Here is a 19,184-nt window from a genome sequence, read left to right on the forward strand (position 1 = left end):
TTCTAGAGTTAGACAGCTGCCTATGATGAATGGCCTTGTCTAATGAGTGGGCTTGGCTTTTATCTTTGATCTCATAACTTAAGAGTAAAAAGGAAACTTTTAAAAGGAAGATGGGACAGAGAAAGCACACACTAACTAAACACTCAACTGGTGTCTTACTGGGTCTGCCCTCTCTCTGGCCTATGAATACTTCATTCTTCCCCTTATTTTTTTCAACTCTTGGGCTCTTCTAAAAACCTTGGTTCCTGCTCCTCACTGCCATTTGCCATCTTAGAGCTTCTCTCAGCTTTTCCCAGCTGTGGGAGGCTGCTCCAAGAGGCCATCTGTACTTTGGTTTGTTCAGCTCCCTTGGCTGAGTTTGAGAATCACTTCTGCTTCCTCTCCTAAATAACTGCCATCAGACACTGAAGAAGTTGTCATGTGTCTTGGAGCAGTAGTCCATAGGTCAAGCCACTTTAGGATTTTCCCTTTCTTTCCACAATGATTAACTCAGAATAATGTCTTGCGATTTTGTATACATTGTAAAAGGAGAGAGAAGTCAGGCAGGTTGGAAGGAAGGCCTGAGGCCCAAAATGACTTATTCAACCTTGATTTTGGCAAAGACTCTGCCTGCTGGGCCCCCATTTTCCCAGTTTAACATGTGATCCCTGTCTTTGGGGAACTTATGGGATAACTATAAGGATTAGGGGGGCTCTCTATATAAGTAAAGATATCCAAATTTTTTTAAATGCTTTATTTTTGAGTTGTTGCCATATGTGACCCATATATGTTCAAACAAACATAAAAATCTTTAGATTCTGCAATTGCTTAAAACATTGCAAAAAGCATGAACATAAAGAGAAAAGTCATTACTACTACTTCTTTCTAGGTTAGATAAAAAAGATGTATACTTTTGAGCATGCTCCTAACTATAGCTGTGCTAGGGCCTTCACTGACAGTAGTTTCAAGGAGCAGAGCCCCGGCCTTTGTAGTCCAGTGCAAGAAGTTTGTAAAAAGAACCCCCCACCCCCTGAGTACAGGGCTTCCGGAGATCATGCTGCTTAGAAAAGCCATACCATTTAGAGACCATGGAAAAACTTCAAGGATCAAAGGAGATATTAGGGGAAAGTACAGCCTATTATGGGGATCGCTATATAAAGAAAGATATCCTATTATTTAGAGCTAGGCAGTAAGCCCCATTCTGAGTACAGGTAACCCATTTGCTTTTTGAAAGTTCACTTTCTGCTACTTCGCTTTTATGAAAGACTTACATTAGTACCAGTTTTCCCTAACCTTAAGAAATATGAAGACGATTTTTGCTTTCACTGGGGAAAAGAAGACAAAAATATGATAGCATTCCGTGTTTGTATTGCTGCACGCACTCAAGCAGTGAGATGGCCCTTTCTAGCTCCTTCCCCAGGAACCACACTCAGCATGTCAACATCAAGCCACCATAGCTTTGAACTCTGTGAACATCTGTACTTTATATTGATTTACTTTGTGCATTCATTAGCAACATGTGTCCTAAGGTATTGATTCTTTGCTTTGGCTAGTTCAGCTTACCAAAGGTTTCATAGGAATGCTCTACTTTCAGATAGCGAAGGAAACCAGTATTTTCCTCTATTTCATGATGCACCCTCCCTTCTCCCCCTTGTAATTACCACCATTATCACTAAGTTCCAGTCACAACAATAATCTGGCTGAGAGTTGGGTCCCTATTAGACAGTATTATACAGTCTTATATCTATTAGGAAGACCTAAATAGATAACTTATGCATGTGTGCATGATGTGAGTGTGTTCTTCCATACCTGTGTACTTAATATATGTGCTAATTATAAACACAGTAGAGGCCCGGTGCACGAATTCGTGCATGGGTGTGGTCCCTAGGCCTGGCCAGTGATCAGGGCTGATCAGGGCCAGGCTGATCGGGGCCTGCTGGCTTGGGGGAAGGATAGGGCATGGGAGGTTGGCTGCTGGCCCCAAGGAGGGAGTTGGCCCTCGCCCCCCTGGGAAAGGGGCTATATCTGCTGCCACCCACCCCCAGTTCCTGGTCCCAGCCCAGGGCCCAAAGGCCCTGGCGGGGTTGGGAGAGGAGGCGATGGTCGCCAGGCCGGGCACAGAAGGAACGGACGCTGGACACCGACACCGCTGGCCAGCCGCAGGAGGTTGGCTGTGGGAGCGCACTGACCACCAGGGGGCAGCTCCTGCATTGAGCGTCTTCCCCCTGCTGGTCAATACGCATCATAGTGATTGGTTGACCGGTCATTCTGGTCATTCCAGTCATTCCGGTCGTTCAGTAGTAACGGTGGCTTAGGCATTTATAGATAGATAGATAGATAGATAGATAGATAGATAGATAGATAGATAGATATAGATTATTATACACAATTATGAGCACATTATGAATTATGATATATTATGAACACATACATAGGAGCACACACAAAAAATTCTTTGATAAAACCTTAAAGATCCTCTAGCTTCCTGCATAGGATCAGAATTCCATCTCCAGCCATCCTGACAAGTCACCATCCAGCCTCTCTACCTGAATACCTGCAGAAAACCAAGGAAACTCAGTTCCATACCAGGCTTCTTTGTTCATTTTTGGACAACTTTTAGAGTTAAGTCTCCCTGATATCACACTAAAATCTAATTCCCTAATTCAATTTCTCCTGTAGGCATCAAATACCAGCACCCATATCCCTTTTCACCATCCTCTTTCTTTTTAACTTTTTGTCTCCATTCTTTGTTGTCTTATCTTTCTAATTCCAAATGGAATTTTAAGGTTATAGTAAGACATGGAGTCAGAACATTAATAGTTGCAAGCTCTTGTCTCAGGAAGGAGACATGTGTGTATATTCAATCTGTGGGGAAATATATATTTATTAGTTTGCTAGGGTTGCTGTACAAATTACCACAAACTGAGTGGCTTAAAACAACAGAAATTTATTCTCTCATAGTTCTGGAAGCTAGAAGTCAAAAATCAAGATGTCAACAAGGCCCTGCTCTCTCTGATGGCTCTAGGAGAGGATCCTTCTTTGCCTTTTCTAGTTTCTGGTGTTTGCTGATAATCCTTAACATTCTTTGGATTCTAAATGCATCACTAGTCACATGGTTCTCTTTTCCCTGTGTCTTCACATCATCTTCCCTCTGTGGGTGTCATTGTGTCCAAATTTCCCTTTTTTGTTAAGACACCAGTCATGTTGGATTACAGACCACCCTAATGCCCTCATTTTAATTTGATTATCTCTTTTTTAAAATATATTTTTATTGATTTCAGAGAGGAAGGGAGAGGGAGAGATAGAAACATCAATGATGAAAGAGAATCATTGATCGGCTGCCTCCTGCACGCCCCCTACTGGGGATCAAGCCTGCAACCTGGGCATGTGCCCTTGACCGGAATCAAACCCAGCACCCTTCAGTCTGCAGGCCAATGCTCTATCCACTGAACCAAACAGGCTAGGACTTGATTATCTCTTTAAAGACTGTATCCCAAATAAGGACACATTCTGAGGTTAGGACTTAAACGTCTAAATTTTGGTGGACACAATTCAACACGTTTAATATATTTAAATGTGTATATTATATATGTATAAATACATACATATTTGCATCCAAATGATGTAAATTCAAAGTCTTGGCCCTTGAGAAAAATTTCAGAAATGAGCACTTTATTTTTTCTTTGTTAATGGGAAGATGGGTTGTCAGTGGTGAGGAGACCTACTCTTTTTGTTGTTTATATATATTTTAAAATAAGTATTATATATCACATATGTGTATATTATCAGATGTTTAATATTATTTGTACATTATATATTTTAAAATATTTACACATTATAATATGCAAATTATGAACACAATTTCAACCTATTATGTATATATTTTAACCAAATACTAATTGTATGAAGAAGGTACCAAGCCAACATTTTGCCCCAAATATTTTGATACTAGAATCCCGTTGCACGAAGTTTCGTGCAATAGACCTTCCTTCACCTGGCTGCCACCACCAGTTTTCCTCTAGCAGCAGTTTTCCTCTGACCACCCGCCGATCGAGCGCCTCCCACCAGCGCGATTGGCCACCCCGAAAGGAGCTCTGATCTGGAGGCGCTCCGATCTGCGATCTGCGGGTGGCCAGAGGAAAACTGCTGCTGGCGGAAAACTGGTGCTGGCAGCCATGGAAAACTGGTGCTGGCAGCCATGCAATCGGCCACTCTGAGTTCCGCCGGCTCCATCGGTCCTCCCCCATCCTCCCGCAGTGCCAGCCGCATCCTCCCGCAGTGCCAGCCGTTGGGGCCTGCTGGAGGAACTGGGGGCGGGTAGTCCCCGCCCCCCCCATCCTGTCAGCCCAATTGGCCACCCCAAGTCCTGCCCCCAGCCTGCCGCCAGCCCAATCGTGGGCGTAGCGGGAGTGATGGTTATTTGCATACTTCCCTTTTATTAGGTAGGATTGCTAGGATAAGCTTTCACACCCAAAGTCAAACCTTTGTCATATAAAAGATGCAGGCAAGAGAAGAGGCGAGTGATATTTACCAGTGAAATTCAATAGAATATGTGTAGATGGGGTCAACTTCAAAGCATTTTGGGGAGCACTCAGTTTGGGGGATGTTGAAACAAAATCCGAAGTTGGCCTAGATTGACAGAGCAGAGAGCCAAGCCCAGAGTGAGCCAACTGTCAACTTGTAGCAGGGGAGATTTAACCCATCTTTCCTCCAATTTCCCAGGAAACTCTGGTATTTTTGGATTTCTACTTCTGTGCTTGGAACTGGTAGTAGACATGTAGATGTGCTCTAAGGAGGAACAAATAGCCAACCTGTGGTTTTGGTTCCTCCTAGCTCAGGGAATCCATCCACAGGAAACTTCAGGGGCCATATCCATTTGCTTCAGTGAACCTGGTAACTCCAGCAAGCCCCTTCTAGGGACACCATCATTCCTCACTACCTTGTGAACCTGAGGCTTTTGATTCTGAGGACACCATGTCTCTCAGTTGCCTGGACTTGGTCTGGTAGGATCTGGGACTTTCTACTTTCTTCCCACATAAAGCCAGACCAGAGGAGAGTTGCACCTTGTTTTCTCTGTAGAAATTGACTTAGTTTGCTCGCCTGAGACTCTATGGCAGAATCCAGACATACTAACACTTGTATTTGGTTGCTTGACAGAAAGAGGAGGATTTTGACCAGGGCTGAGGGATTAGTACAAGGATTGCTGGCTCCATTTGTAGTTACTGGCTAAGAGCTAATCGACAAGGCAGTGGGTACCACTGGGCTGGGCAGACATATAGCCCATGGCATCTGTGAGCCAAGTAGGCAGGCAAGTGGGCAAGTAGACCTGCTTGGACCCTTGACAAGGAACCTGAACTTTCTTTTTTTTAATTTAATAAATCTTTATTGTTCAGATTATTACACTTATTCCTCTTTTTTCCCCCCATAGCTCCCCTCCACCTGGTTCCCATCCCACCCTCTTCCCTTACCTCCCCACCACTGTCCTCATCCATAGGTGTACAATTTTTGTCCAGTCTCTTCCCACACCCCCACACCCCTTTACCCCTGAGAGTTGTCAGTCCACTCCCTTTCTATGCCCCTGATCCTATTATATTCACCAGTTTATTCTGTACATCAGATTTTTAATTCACTTGATTTTTAGGTTCACTTGTTGATAGATATGTATGTGTTGTTCATAATTTTTATCTTCACCTTTTTCTTCTTCTTCCTCTTCTTAAAGAATACCTTTCAGCATTTCATATAATACTGGTTTGGTGTTGATGAACTCCTTTAGCTTTTTCTTATCTGTGAAGCTCTTTAGCTGACCTTCAATTCTTAATGTCAGCTTGGCTGGGTAGAGTACCCTTGGTTGTAGGTTCTTGCTATTCATCATTTTGAATATTTCTTGCCACTCCTGTCTGGCCTGCATAGTTTCTGTTGAGAAATCAGCTGACAATCGTATGGGTGCTCCCTTGTAGGTAATTAACTGTTTTTCTCTTGCTGCTTTTAACATTCTCTCTTTGTCTTTTGCTCTTGGCATTTTAATTATGATGTGTCTTGGTGTGGTCCTCTTTGGATTCCTTTTGTTTGGGGTTCTGTGTGCTTCCTGGACTTGTAAGTCTATTTCTTTTACCAGGTGGGGGAAGTTTTCAATCATTATTTCTTCAAATAGGTTTTCAGTATCTTGTTCTCTCTCTTCTTCTGGCACCCCCATAATTCTGATGTTGGTACGCTTGAAGTTGTCCCAGAGGCTTCTTACATTATCTTCAAATTTTTGGATTCTTTTTTCTGTTAGCTTTTCCAGTTGAGTGATTTTTGCTTCTTTGTATTTCAAGTCTTTGACTTGATTCTTGCATTCCTCTAGTTTGCTGTTGGGTGCCTGTATAATATTTTTTATTTCAGTCAGTGTATGTTTAATTTCTAGTTGGTCCTTTTCCATATCCTCGAGGGTCTCTCTCATATCCTCAAGCGTCTTGCTAAATTTATCGGCCTTTTATAGGAAATTCTTGAAAAACCTTATAACCGTGGTTTTGAACTCTATCTCCAGTCATTTGTTTTCCTCCATTTCTTTGGTTTTTTATCTGTTTCTTTGTCTCCGCATTTTCGCTGCTTCCCTGAGTTGGTAGGGTAGCTTTGTGTGCTAGTTGTCCTATATGGGCCAGTGGCTTGGTCTCCCCAGTTACTTGGGGTGGACACTCTTGGTGCACCCTTTTGTGGACTGTGTGTACAGCCTTGTTGTAGTTAAGTCTTGATTGTTGTTGGTATCAGTGGGAGGAGTTGACCTCCAGGCCAATTGGCTGTGAGGATCAGCTGAGTCTAGGCCAGGAGACAGCCTTATTTGACTAGACTTGCAAAATTGTGAAAGCCTCTGTGCTCAGCTTGGATGGGGCGGAGTTTCAGGGTGGAGCCTACAGCCTTGGCTTCCCGTCAGCCCCACCCTATGAGGTTCCTGGGTCTCAGTGTCCCTCAGTGTCCCTTGGTACTAGCTGCAAGCACCTCTGAGAGAAAGGCACCCTGGAGTTTCACCCGCTGCCAAATAGTCTAGTCTCTCCCCCAATGAATCTGGATTGCCAGATTCTCTCCCGGAACTGGGGTTCAGTGCAGTCAGAACTGGGGTTCAACGCAGTCCGGAGCTTTTGTCTCCTTCCCACTAGGGCAATCCAGCGGCACAGTCAACAGTCCGTCCTCTGCATGCATTCACATGCGCGCCTCCGGAGCTCTGCCTTTTGCTGCTCCCCTGAGTTTCTGCCTTACAGCCCATATTCCCCCAGTATGAGCCTGGGTCCCCAGGGTCTCGCCAGGAACAAAGCCAAGGCTTTAGGCTCCACCCTGAAACTCCGCCCCATCCAAGCTGAGCACAGAGGCAGTTGGAGCTGGGGTTTAGCACAGTCTAGAGCTTTTATCTCCTTCCCACTAGAGAACGCCAGCCAGGCACTCAGCTGCTCCGTCCTCTCCGGCTCCGTCCTCTCCACATGCGCGCGCCCCTGTCTCCATACTTCAGTCTTTTACAGCTCCTCTGATTTTCCTTGTGGTTTTCTCTTTCCTTCTAGTTGTAGAATTTCCAGTCAGCCAGCTTTCCTGTGGTTCTGGATGATGTCTGTTTTGTCTTTTAGTTGTATTTTTGAAATTGTTGTGCGAGGCTGCAGTTTAGGTGTTTAACTATGCCGCCATCTTGGTTTCTCTGGGACCTGAACTTTCTAGCAAGAAACACTTTACTGTTACACCAGGTCTTCAACTGGAAGTTTGGGGAAATAGTAGGGATGGTTAGCCAATAACCAGATTTGAGACCTTAGCGACTGTACAAAGAGATACAGGGGCAGGTGGTGATTTCTGCTAGTCATTCATTGATTCCTTTATTCTTTCATGCAACAAACATTTATTGAGTAGTCACTATGTACCAGATACTCTAGTACTCCAAAAGCCAGTTCCTTAAGAAATTTATACTCCAAGGATTAAAGAACGGGAAAAAATAGTATGGATCAGGATAACAGCAAGAAACAGATTTGGGCTTTCCACCCTAACCGGTTTGGCTCAGTGGATAGAGCGTCGGCCTGCAGACTCAAGGGTCCCAAGTTTGATTCCGGTCAAGGGCATGTACCTTGGTTGCGGGCACATACCCAGTAGGGAGTGTGCAGGAGGCGGCTGATTGATGTTTCTCTCTCATCGATGTTTCTAACTCTCTATCCGTCTCCCTCTCCCTTCCTCTCTGTAAAAAATCAATAAAATAATATATTAAAAAAAAGATTTGGGTTTTCCTTTCTTTTTGGTCTCTCTCTCTCTCTCTCTCTCTCTCTCTCTCTCTATATATATATATATATATATATATATATATATATATATATTCCCACCCTGTGTGTGTGTGTGTGTGTGTGTGTGTGTGTATGTGTGTAATTCGCTCTTCCCATAATGTCCTGACCACAGAGCAATGTATCTTTACCTACTCCAATATGCATGCATGCCTCCCAAATTGTGGGCTTCCCTAACAAAAACCAACAGCCTTCCTATCAAATTAACATTTTATAAAACTTTTCTCCCTCTCAGGAGCCTAGGGTGGTGAATGAACTCAGTTAGGGTGTACATCACACACCAAGTGGCCACATTCTATGTGGGTATATATAAGGTAGCTTTGGGTTTTGGAAAGATCCATGTTGGTCAAGTCAGTAAAAAATCAGTCAAGCCCTGGCCCATGTGTCTCAGTTGGTTGGAGCATCTCCTCATACACCAAAAGGTGGCAGGTTCAATTCCAGATCATGGCACATACCCAGGTTGCTAGTCGATCCCAAGTGGAGGTGCATGCAGGAGGCAAAATCTCTCACAATGATATTTCTCTCAAAAAAAATAAAATCTCAGCTAAACAGCCTGTAATGTCAACTGTCATTTGAGTTTTTGATTTGGACTTAAGCCATCCTTCAGCTGGTGCTATATATGCACACCTTGCTTTAAGAAAACCTATACCCAAAAATCCCAGTTTTGAAAGGAAGGGAGGAATATGCCTGGCCATTTTTGGAAACTGTCTAGAACTCTCATTTATTGAAATAGGTGTATCAGAGAAGTGGTGAAACCCTTGAAGGAGTGCTGATTTCTGATGACAACATCCAGAAATCATCCCAGGCAAACAGGCCTTTATCTAGTTTGAGCAGACCTGCAGAGACTCCTAATGGGTTAAAAATGCAGCCAAGCTGCTGTGGAGTTGGGAGCTTGGCTCAGACACAAATTTACCTTTTCTTTTAAATTGAAAAGGGACTCTGGGGCTTTGTGGCAAAGAGTATGGTTTTTTGAAAAATCAAACTCGAATAAATTATTTAATTAAAACATAAACTGAATTAGGGGCATGCATTTAGTATTTTGCTTACGTTTTATGGAAATTGTGAAATACATCCTTTCATTCAACTTTAAAATTAAACTTACTCAGCTTCTCTGCACAAAAGGGAAGGAGTTCCCATGACCTGATATTTATAATTTCCACTAAAGTCCAACTTTCTGTATTTATTTGGAAATACTTATGTTCAGGCAGGGTATGGTTTATCCGTGCTGTGGAGCCTTATTATGGTTTGATTTCACATCAAACTATTCACCTTTTAGTAACCAAATTTGTGATCCAACGAAAACTTCTCTCTTTTACAAGGAGCTTGGACTCTTATTTATTTCACAACCTTTATTTGTACATGAGATGAACCATGACATTTAAACTATGCTTGATAGCTTAGCAGATTATAAGAACAAAACCAGATGGCCCAAACAAAAATAATACTTTGATTGCTTTCAAATTCAATGTCAAAAATTAAAAACAGCTTTCAAAGAAACCTTGGTGTGTGTTGTTTTTTTTTTTTTTTTCAGAAATGACTTTGGAATATTATATATACTTCTCCCACCCCACATCACAAAAAAAGTAAAAGTATGTAAACCAAAAAAGTAACAATGGCTATTTTGAGGTTGCAAATTTATTTTCTCCTTTTATCTTTTCTATATCTTCCAATTTCCACAGTTTTAATTACATAAACATTTTAATACTACTTTTTCGTTTAATTTTAATGAAGTTTTTTTCTAGGTTGAGTCAAGGTGTTTTACTTTGTTGAGAAAATGGACATTGTTTAATATTAGCAGTTCATAATTCTTCTTCCACATACAATGGTGAATAATGTACAGTTACTTTTCACACTATGCTTCACAAGGCTAGAAAACTGAACCAGATTCTTTAGAATTAATATACAATCTACAAAAGCAGTTATTTCAATTTTTGACTCATTTTAATGTACCTTTGACATCATTAGTATAATCACAATCCTCACTTTCTTTGAGAGCAGTGAACCAATTCTTTAAAAGTGGGGTTGAAACAGAACCTCGCTTTTATTTATTTTGGGGGGGGGGGTAAAAGATATTCTTTTTTGTTTTTATCTTTATTGTTGAAAGTATTATTTAAAAGGCTCCTAAACCTTGAGATAGTTGGCAGAGAAAAATCAGAATGTGGCTATTTGAATTTCTAAACTAAAGAGTTTACAAAGTGTTAAAATTCTTTTTTCCGGTCTTGTTTTTTAAAAGAATCTTTATTCCAACTGAGATTAATTTTTCTTCAAATCAGCTGCAAGAGAGCAAACAAAAATTGCTACAAATCAAAACCCTGACAGTTATATTTCCCTGAGATAATTGCATGTTGCCTTGGACTTTCCTTTTCCCCTCTGTTTCCTTTTGTTTTGACAACAAGATTCTGGGAAAGCAACATACAAATGATAACTCTGCTGTCATGAGTACACTGAATTTTAAAAATAAATAACTGTCAACCCCAAAAGCTTCCAGGAACCTATGGAGTGAATTCTTTTTCCAAACCATTCCAAAACCAGATGTGGAAATGTTTAGCTTATTCCCCTCCTCATTCCCCATGCAAAGAATTAATATGTGTCTCTGATGACATCAGATGAGATGGTGAGGCAGAAATCCTATCTGCTTTTAAGGAGATTTGTGTTACACTTCTCAATTCACTAACCAACATCACAAAACAAATTTGGACTATAGCTTTTGTCTCTTTTAGAAAGAGGGGATTTTTTCCCCTGAGATGAAAAATGCTCTGTGTTTAAACCAATATCTAACCTCTTTTGTGTAAGAAATTAAGAAATAGAGTTCACATTCCCCAAAATATCTACCATTACTTCTAAAACCACAAGTTAGCATTGCCTGCTTTTGAACTTTATGAATATGAACTTTTACATTGTGCATTATTTTGTGTCTGGATTCTTTAACCCAACATTATATTTTTGAGATTTATTCATATTGTTGCATGTAATAGTGATGCATTCATTCTTACTGCTGTGGTCTTCTATTCTTTTTTTAAATATGCAACAATTTATCTATCCATTCCACTGCTTTGGGGAATGTGCATAGTTTCCAGTTTTGATTTATTAAAAATAATGTTGCTATGATTTTTGTGCAAATATTTTATTTTATAGATATGTGCTTTTATATTGGTTATGTATATAAAATATAGATACATACTTTCATATATGTGCAAGTATAATATATATTTTTTCCAACACTGTCATCAATAATATATGAGGGCTCCAATTTTACATTCCCATCAACTTGATATATTCCTCCTTTTTTTTTATTTCAGCCATTCCAGTGAGTAATCAGTGGTATCACCCTGTGGTTTAATTTGTGTTTCCCTGATGACCAATAAAAATAAACATCTTTTCATATGTTCACTGGGGAAAAAAAGAGTTCATATTCCAAGAATGAAATGTTTCTCTTTTTTTAAAAGAAAAGTAAAGTATTTATTAAGAATTAGGCTTATTAAGGAGTTCTTTTTTTAAAAAAAAAAAAAAGGAGGGGGGAGGAGGAAAGCTCTGTTAAAGGAACTAATGGAAAATGTATATGCATAAACCACATTTAGAAAAAACAGAAAGCTACTGTACTCTGTAGCTACTAGAAAAGCAAACATTTTGTATCCAGGTGTCATTAGCAGCTCTGGTTGTGCTGGCCTCTCTATAGCTCAGTTCAGGACGGTATGTACCAATAGCTGAGCCCTACTTGGCTATACAAATGCATCTAAGTTCATTGCTTCTGGAATGTCACAGGGATAATTTGCAATCTGGTCCAAATGGGGCTATGGTAATGCAAACCCTGAGACACGCTTTCTGACAGCCCAGCCACCTCTTCCAGAAACTGGACAGTAGTCCAAAGTTAGCACTCCTTTTTCTGCTTCATTTCTTCCCTAGTCCTCAACTCCCCATACCTCTGAAGATTTCTGGAAATTTTAAATAGGATTCTGTCCACAGTTCCTGGGATGTTATGTATGCACAGCTCCAACTATGGCTAAAAATACCTTCAATTTGGCACCCCTGCACAACTCACTTTTTAGGAGCTCATTTCCCTCTCTAGCCCCTCAGCCTTCTTTTTATTCTGTCCCCAGTCATCAGAGACCCACTGTCTCCTTCCTCTGTCCAATATACCATTCTTTCAGCACATCTCTGATAGAAGTTAGAAAACCCAGCTTATTTTATAAATACACACACACACACACACACACACACACACACACACACACACACTGCCCTTCCCTGTTAATTGCAGGCTGAAGGGGAAGGAGGCTGCCAAGTTCTGATGACCTGTACTCAGCAAAAAGGAGCAACTCCTGAAGTGTGGCATTGAGCTAAGCGTTAGCAAGCTCATTAGTAACGTAGTCTAAAATGATTGGCTGGAGGACAACTGTCTTCTTTATCAGAGAATCTGGGCTTTTTATAATGATTTGAATTGTCCTTGAGAGGGAGGAGGATAGGAAAGATGTTTGAGGGAGTGAAAGAAAATGGGTGGCATAACTTACTGGCCAAAAACACAGCCTTAAGCTTGGGTCTCGGTTTGGGGGTTTGAACAAAGAAAATGAACTGTCGGGCCTCAGAGGGAGGGTAGGGAAGGGTGGGGGTAAAGGGGAGATATCAACCAAAGGACTTGTGTGCAAGCATATGAGTCTAACCAGTGGTTAAGGACAACAGGGGGGTGGGGCATGTGTGGGGAGGGGCGTGGGATGGGAATGGGGGGATGAGGACAAATATGTGATACCTTAATCAATAAAGAAATTTTAAAAAATAAAAAGAAATGGAAGGATTGTTTCTCTGGCCTATTGCACTAACTATTTAAAGGGGAGGTTTTTGTTCAGGGCAAATATGCACAGGCTGTGAGATGATGTTAAGGACAGAGGAAGGAGAGGGAGGAAAAGAAAGCCACTTCTAAAGCATGCTTAGGACAAGGTGGTCTTCTTTAAACCAAGACAATAGTACAGTGGTGATGGAGTGATTATCTCAGCTTCCAAAAGGAACCTCAGCAAATATCATGCCTCATTCTGGATCATGTTTATTAAACTGCTGAGTCATCATCCAGGACCAACTGGCATCATAAGTTACTTGGTTTATTATGTTCTTATTGTCTTAAATTGTTTGTTTTGTTTTTTGGAGGGGTAAGAAGATCAGGTTTTTGTGTGTTGCTGCTGCTTCTGTTTTTGCTTTGTGTAAAACAAAAAAGCAGTCTCAGGAAAGACATTTCAGAATGAACAAAAATGAAAGGAAGGAACCTGGTAGACCCCTTAGACTTCTCTTTACACCCCAACACCTCAGAGAAAATGATAGGTCGTTATTGAGAGAGTGAGAGATAGTGAGATCAATATGTACCAATCAAATTTAGTGCCTGACTTAGAAACAAAACATTTCATCCAGGCCAGTGCTCCTTTTTAGTGGGCTCTCATGCCATGGTTTCCATTAAAGAATGCAGGAAATTCATCCATATCAAATAAAGAGAAAGAGCTGCATTTTTGCAACTGGGGAAAAGGGGAAGAAAGAAGAGTTTTGGGATGCTTTTCAATACAGTGATATGCACATAGTAGGCACTCAATAAATTTTAGTCAAAGAATGAATTCATTTATGCAGGGGTTACTTAACTCAGTAGGGAACAAAAGTAAAGCCTTACACACACACACACACACACACACACACACACACACACACGCAATTTCTTTGAAAATTTAGGCACTTTTCTATTTATGTCCTTTTCACTTTTAAAATGAAAGCTATGTTGGACAATATTTTATAATATTCCTCTTCTTTCCTTCTTCATTTGTCACCTCGTTCTGATGTTGTCTTTTGGATACTTGTTCTTAGCATTAGTTGTTTTTCTTCACACTACTCTGCTAGTCACTCCTTAAGAAGTAAAAGACAATAAGACTAGGAAGTAGCCACAGAGCTTCATATTTAAAAAAAGAAAAGAAAAGAAAAGCTAGTGAAAATAAAAGAAGAATGTAAAGCAAAGCATGTGATTCAATGAGGTACCAACCATGGCTACAAAGGATATTTTAGAAAATAACTTGTCAACCAATGTATAAAACACAAACCTAAGACTCTCTTTCTTTAATATAGGACATTTAAATAATTTTCATGTATAATATGGATCAAAATATAAAATTAAGAAGGAGTATTTTTGCTTCCAAAATTTTACTGTTTTAGAAGTTATCCCAATTGATATACCAGGGAATCTATTGGTCATAATGACTTACGATGCTACTGCTAGAGTTTTTGAAGCCTTCATTTGATTAGCTTGTGGGAGCCTCTCGTCAAAATTTTAATACTTGGTTGCCAGGAATAAAACATAATTTCTTCTTAGGTTTTATTTAATTAAATTTGTTGCTAACAAAAAAAAAAAAGCAATAGGGAGGGATTCGTTATTACAGCATATGAGAAGACAAGTGTTGTCAGTTTGAATTAAACTACATCTCCTGTCTCCTTATTTAATGTTTGGCATGAAAACATTTTTCTTTCTTTTTTTAGCTAGGGTTATACACAAAAGGATGCCACTCCTGATCAGTATGGACTCTAATTCTACAAATGAGGGATATGTACTTTATCCCAAAACGGCATGATAAAGTCACTTAAAGAAGCTATTGTAGTCATCCATAAACGTGAGTTCCAACACTGAAATTAAAATTCAGTTCTCAGGGGGTGAGGGCATGTGCAGGAGTGGGGTGGGGGAGGAATGGGGGATATGGACACATATGTAATACCTTAATCAATAAAAAATCAATTAAAAAATTCAGTTCTCTTTCACAAGAATGTTTTTCTTTTTTCCCTTTTTTTCAGTTTTATTGACAAATAAAATTGTAAGATATTTAAAGTATACAATGTGATGATTTGACATACTTACACATTGTGAAAGGATTCCCCAGCAAGTTAATTAACACATCACATATTTACCTTTTTTTTTTTTTTTTTTTTTTTTTTTTTTTGGTGAGAACATGTAAGTTCTATTCTCTTACCTTTTTTAATGCTTTAGGAATGGCCTTTTGTTTTAAGAAAGTGATCATATTTGAACTTTAGATAGGAAATAAAATGATTTGCCTTTTGTGTTTTTGTGTGCTCTAGAAATCCTCACCAGACGGCTTCCTGTTTCCTGAGAATCATTACGTGATCAGCTCTACAGGCATGAAAGTCTTCGAGTTGATAGGAGGGATGGTCATCCTCACCTCTTTGTTTTTTACCTGTTTCGGGCAAATTCCAATCACTGTATTCTGTTCTATAGACTGGTTCATGGTTACGGTACATCCCTTCATGTTGAACAGCAATGTATATGTACACTTTCATGAGTTACATTTGGGCCAGGGTTGCCCTGTCAATCATGTTCAGTCACATATCTACAAGTTTACCTACCGCGTTACCGAATGTGGCATCAGAGCCAAAGCTATCTCTCAGGATATGGTTATGTACAGCACTGAGATACATTGTGCTTCAAAGTCTACCTCATATAAATACACATTTCCAGTGTCATGCACTGCCCCCCAGTACTCCCCATGGCTCACTACTCCCTACTGCATGAAAGAAGCCAGTGAGATACAAACCAGAACCCAAGATGGTGAGACAGGCTACGAGGTGTTCGCCTTGTCACAGTCCAGCCAGAGGCCCAACTGCGATTGTCCACCTTGTGTCTTCAACGAAGGAGAGTGTTCCCAGGCTCCACATCATGAAGCAGAGGCCCAGAAAGGTCATTCTGTGCAGTCATTTTTCTTTGTGGATATATCTGAGGATTGATCTCTGTTCAGACAATCTACTTGAGTCCATGTGATCTCAGTTTGGGGTCTCCCATTGATGCTCTTTCTAAAATTAGTATATAGGCCTGGCCAGTGTGGCTCAGTTGGTTGGGCATTGTCCCATGCACTGAAAGGTTACCAGTTCGATTTCCAGTCAAGGCACATGCCCGGGTTGCAAGCCAGATCCCCAGTGGGGGCTGTGCAGGAGGCAGCCAGGTGATGCTGCGCTCAGACATTGATGTTTCTCTCTCTCCCTCTCCCTTCTTCTTTATCTACAAATCTGTGAAAGTCTTTTAAAAATAAATAAAATTAGTATGTGATATTTACTAATAACAGGCAGGTTCTTGCGGCTCTCTTATGAGGGCTTTTGAAAAGGGCAGCCTGTGTTAACTTTTTGAATAAAGTATTTTTATTTTTTATATCTTTTTTAAAAGCAAAAATAAAGTTCTGATGGCATAAAACTATGAGTAGGGGACTTTAATTAATAAATATGTATACTATGGATAATAAAATATATACATACTAGAGGCCCAGTGCACAAAATTCATGCATGGAGGGGGGTCTCCTCAGCCCAGCCTGCACCCTCTCCAATCTGGGACCCCTCGGGGGATGTCCAACTGCCGGTTTAGGCCCGATTGGTCCTAAACCAGCAGTCGGACATCCCTCTCACAATCCTGGACTGCTGCCTCCTAATCACTCACCTGCCTGCCTGCCTGGTCATCCCTAACTGCCCCCCCTGCCGGCCTGATTGCCCCCTAACCTCCTCTGCCTGCCAGCCAGGTTGCCCCCAACTGCCCCTTCCTTGCTGGCCTGGTCACTCCTAACTGCCCCCACCCCACCGGCCTGGTCACCCCTTACTGCCCCCCCTGCTGGCCTGGTTGCCCCTAACTGCCCCCCTGCTGGCCTCGTTGCCCCTCACTGCCCCCCCTGCCAGCCTAATTGCTCCCAACTGCCCCCCCTGCTGGCCTGGTCACCCCCAACTGCACCCCCCATGCCAGCCTGGTTACCCCTAACTGCCCCCCTGCCAGCCTGGTTGCCTCTTACTGCCCCCCCCCCCCGCCAGCCTTGTCACCCACAACTTGCTCCCCTGCTGGCCTTGTCTCCCCTCACGCCCCCCCCCCCACAGGCTTGGTCGCCCCATGCAGCCTACTGTTCAGTCGTTTGGTCATCCCTCACTAACGCCCCTGCCGGCCTGGGTCATAGGCAGCCATCTTGTGAGGGCATGATGGTCAATATGCATATTACCTCTTTATTATATAGGAGGATATATTTACTATGGATGAGAAATTGTTCTATGTGCTTTTCAAATATTAGTGCCTGGTCTCTTTTTTTTCTAGGATATCTTATCTCTCCTTTAAGGTTCCCAAGGTGAATCCCTCCCTCTGTATCTTCATTTCACTCATACTCTGCAGCATTCAAATTAGTTCTTAGAAACCATAAACACCAATCAGAAAGAATATATGCACTCCTATGTTCATTGTAAATAGCTAAGATTTGGAAACAACCCAAGTGACCATCAGCAAATGAGTGGATTAGGAAACTGTGGTACACTTACACAATGGAATACTATGCAGCTGTAAAAAAAGAAAAGAAAAGAAAAGAAAGAGCTCTTATCATTTTCAATAGCATGGAGGGACCTGGAGACTATTATGCTAAGTGAAATAACCCAACCAGAGAAAGATAAGCATCACATGATCTCACTCATAAGTGGAATCTAATGAACAAAATTAACTGATAAATAAAAAAGATCCAGAGACATAGAAGCATTGCACAGACTGACAAATTTCAGATTTCAGATGGAAGGCAGGATAGGAGGTGGGGAGTGATTAATCGGGTAACTTATATACATATATGGACACAGACAATAGAGTGATAAAGGCCTGGGAGGGGCAGGTGTGTGGGGGGGGGAAGGGGTCAATGGGGGAAAAACAAACAAAGGGGACATCTGTAATACTTTCAACAATAAAGAAAAAACAAATTAGTTCTTAGCTACATATCTTCTTAGATCTATGGCTGTATCACTTTTTATCCATGGAAGGCATAGGCTGCACTAGTGGTTTATAAGTCACTAATGGTTCTAAGAATCGTTCAAGTCACACCCCACTAACTAGATTGTAAGCTCCTGAGGCCAAGGGCTGGGTCTTATATTTTAGTCACAGACTGATAATACTTTGAAAAGAGTTTTGTGCCTGACTTTTGTAATCAGGATATTTTCACCCAAGTTTGGCAATCCATTAGTTTTTTTCAAAGACTGGGAGGGGAAAGGGTAAATAAAACCTTTCAACAATATGCATTGAGTGTTATTACATTCCACTTGCCATACTAGGCACTGAGGATATGGCAGTGAATATAAACTAAGGCTCAGAGATATTAAGTAAACAAATAAACAGAAATTTAGAGACCAACAAATGTCATGAAGAGCTTAAAACACAGTAATATGAGAGAAACTACAAAATAGATTGAAGCAGTTAGGAAAGACCTCTGAAGTACTGTCATTTGAAATGAGTCTTGAATGTGAAGAAGGAGCCAGCCTGGGATGATCTGAGAGAAAACATTCCAGATAGTAGACGCATCTCATTTGATCCTCACAACACTGAGAGTACTCTTATTATATCAGTTTTACAAATAGGAAACTAAGGCACAAAATGATTAAGAAACTTGCCCAAGGCAAACACCCTTATTAAGAATCAGACAACCTACCCACAGAAATACAAACAATTATGAAAAAATACTATGAACAACTCTATTCCAACAAAATGGACAACCTAGATGAAATGGACATATTCTTAGAAAAATACAAGCTCCAAAACTCAACCAAGAAGAATCAAAAAACCTGAATAGGCCAATAACTACTGAAGAAATCGAAACAGCGATCAAAAATCTTCCAGCAAACAAAAGCCCTTGTCCGGACGGCTTTACAGGGGAGTACCACCAAGCATTCAAAGAACTTAAACCTATCCTCCTCAGACTATTCCAAAAAATTCAAGAGGAAGGCACACTTCCAAGCTCTTTCTATGAAGCCAGCATTACCTTAAGCCCAAAACCAGATAAAGATACCACAAAAAAAGAGAACTACAGGCCAATATGCTTGATGAACATAGATGCTAAAATTCTAGCTAATCGGATTCAGCAGTACATCAGAAAGATCATGCACCATACCAAGTGGGAT

At 40.9% G+C, this 19,184-nt stretch overlaps 1 protein-coding gene across 5 annotated transcripts in view; it reads left to right on the forward strand.

Moving 5' to 3' along the window:
* PLAC1 (placenta enriched 1) overlaps positions 1–16,461 on the forward strand; it is a 198,748-nt gene extending 182,287 nt beyond the window's left edge. For all 5 annotated transcript variants that reach the window (XM_079764325.1, XM_079764323.1, XM_079764324.1 and 2 more), the window contains 2 exons: positions 14,763–14,893; positions 15,354–16,461. In XM_079764325.1, the coding sequence (XP_079620451.1) occupies positions 15,414–16,016 (603 nt within the window). In that variant the 5' untranslated portion in view covers positions 14,763–14,893; positions 15,354–15,413 and the 3' untranslated portion in view covers positions 16,017–16,461. The remainder of the gene's footprint in view (positions 1–14,762; positions 14,894–15,353) is intronic.
* The last annotated feature ends 2,723 nt before the right edge of the window (positions 16,462–19,184 follow it).

The sequence above is a fragment of the Cnephaeus nilssonii genome (assembly GCF_951640355.1).
Source record: "Cnephaeus nilssonii genome assembly, chromosome: X".
NCBI lineage: Eukaryota > Metazoa > Chordata > Mammalia > Chiroptera > Vespertilionidae > Cnephaeus > Cnephaeus nilssonii.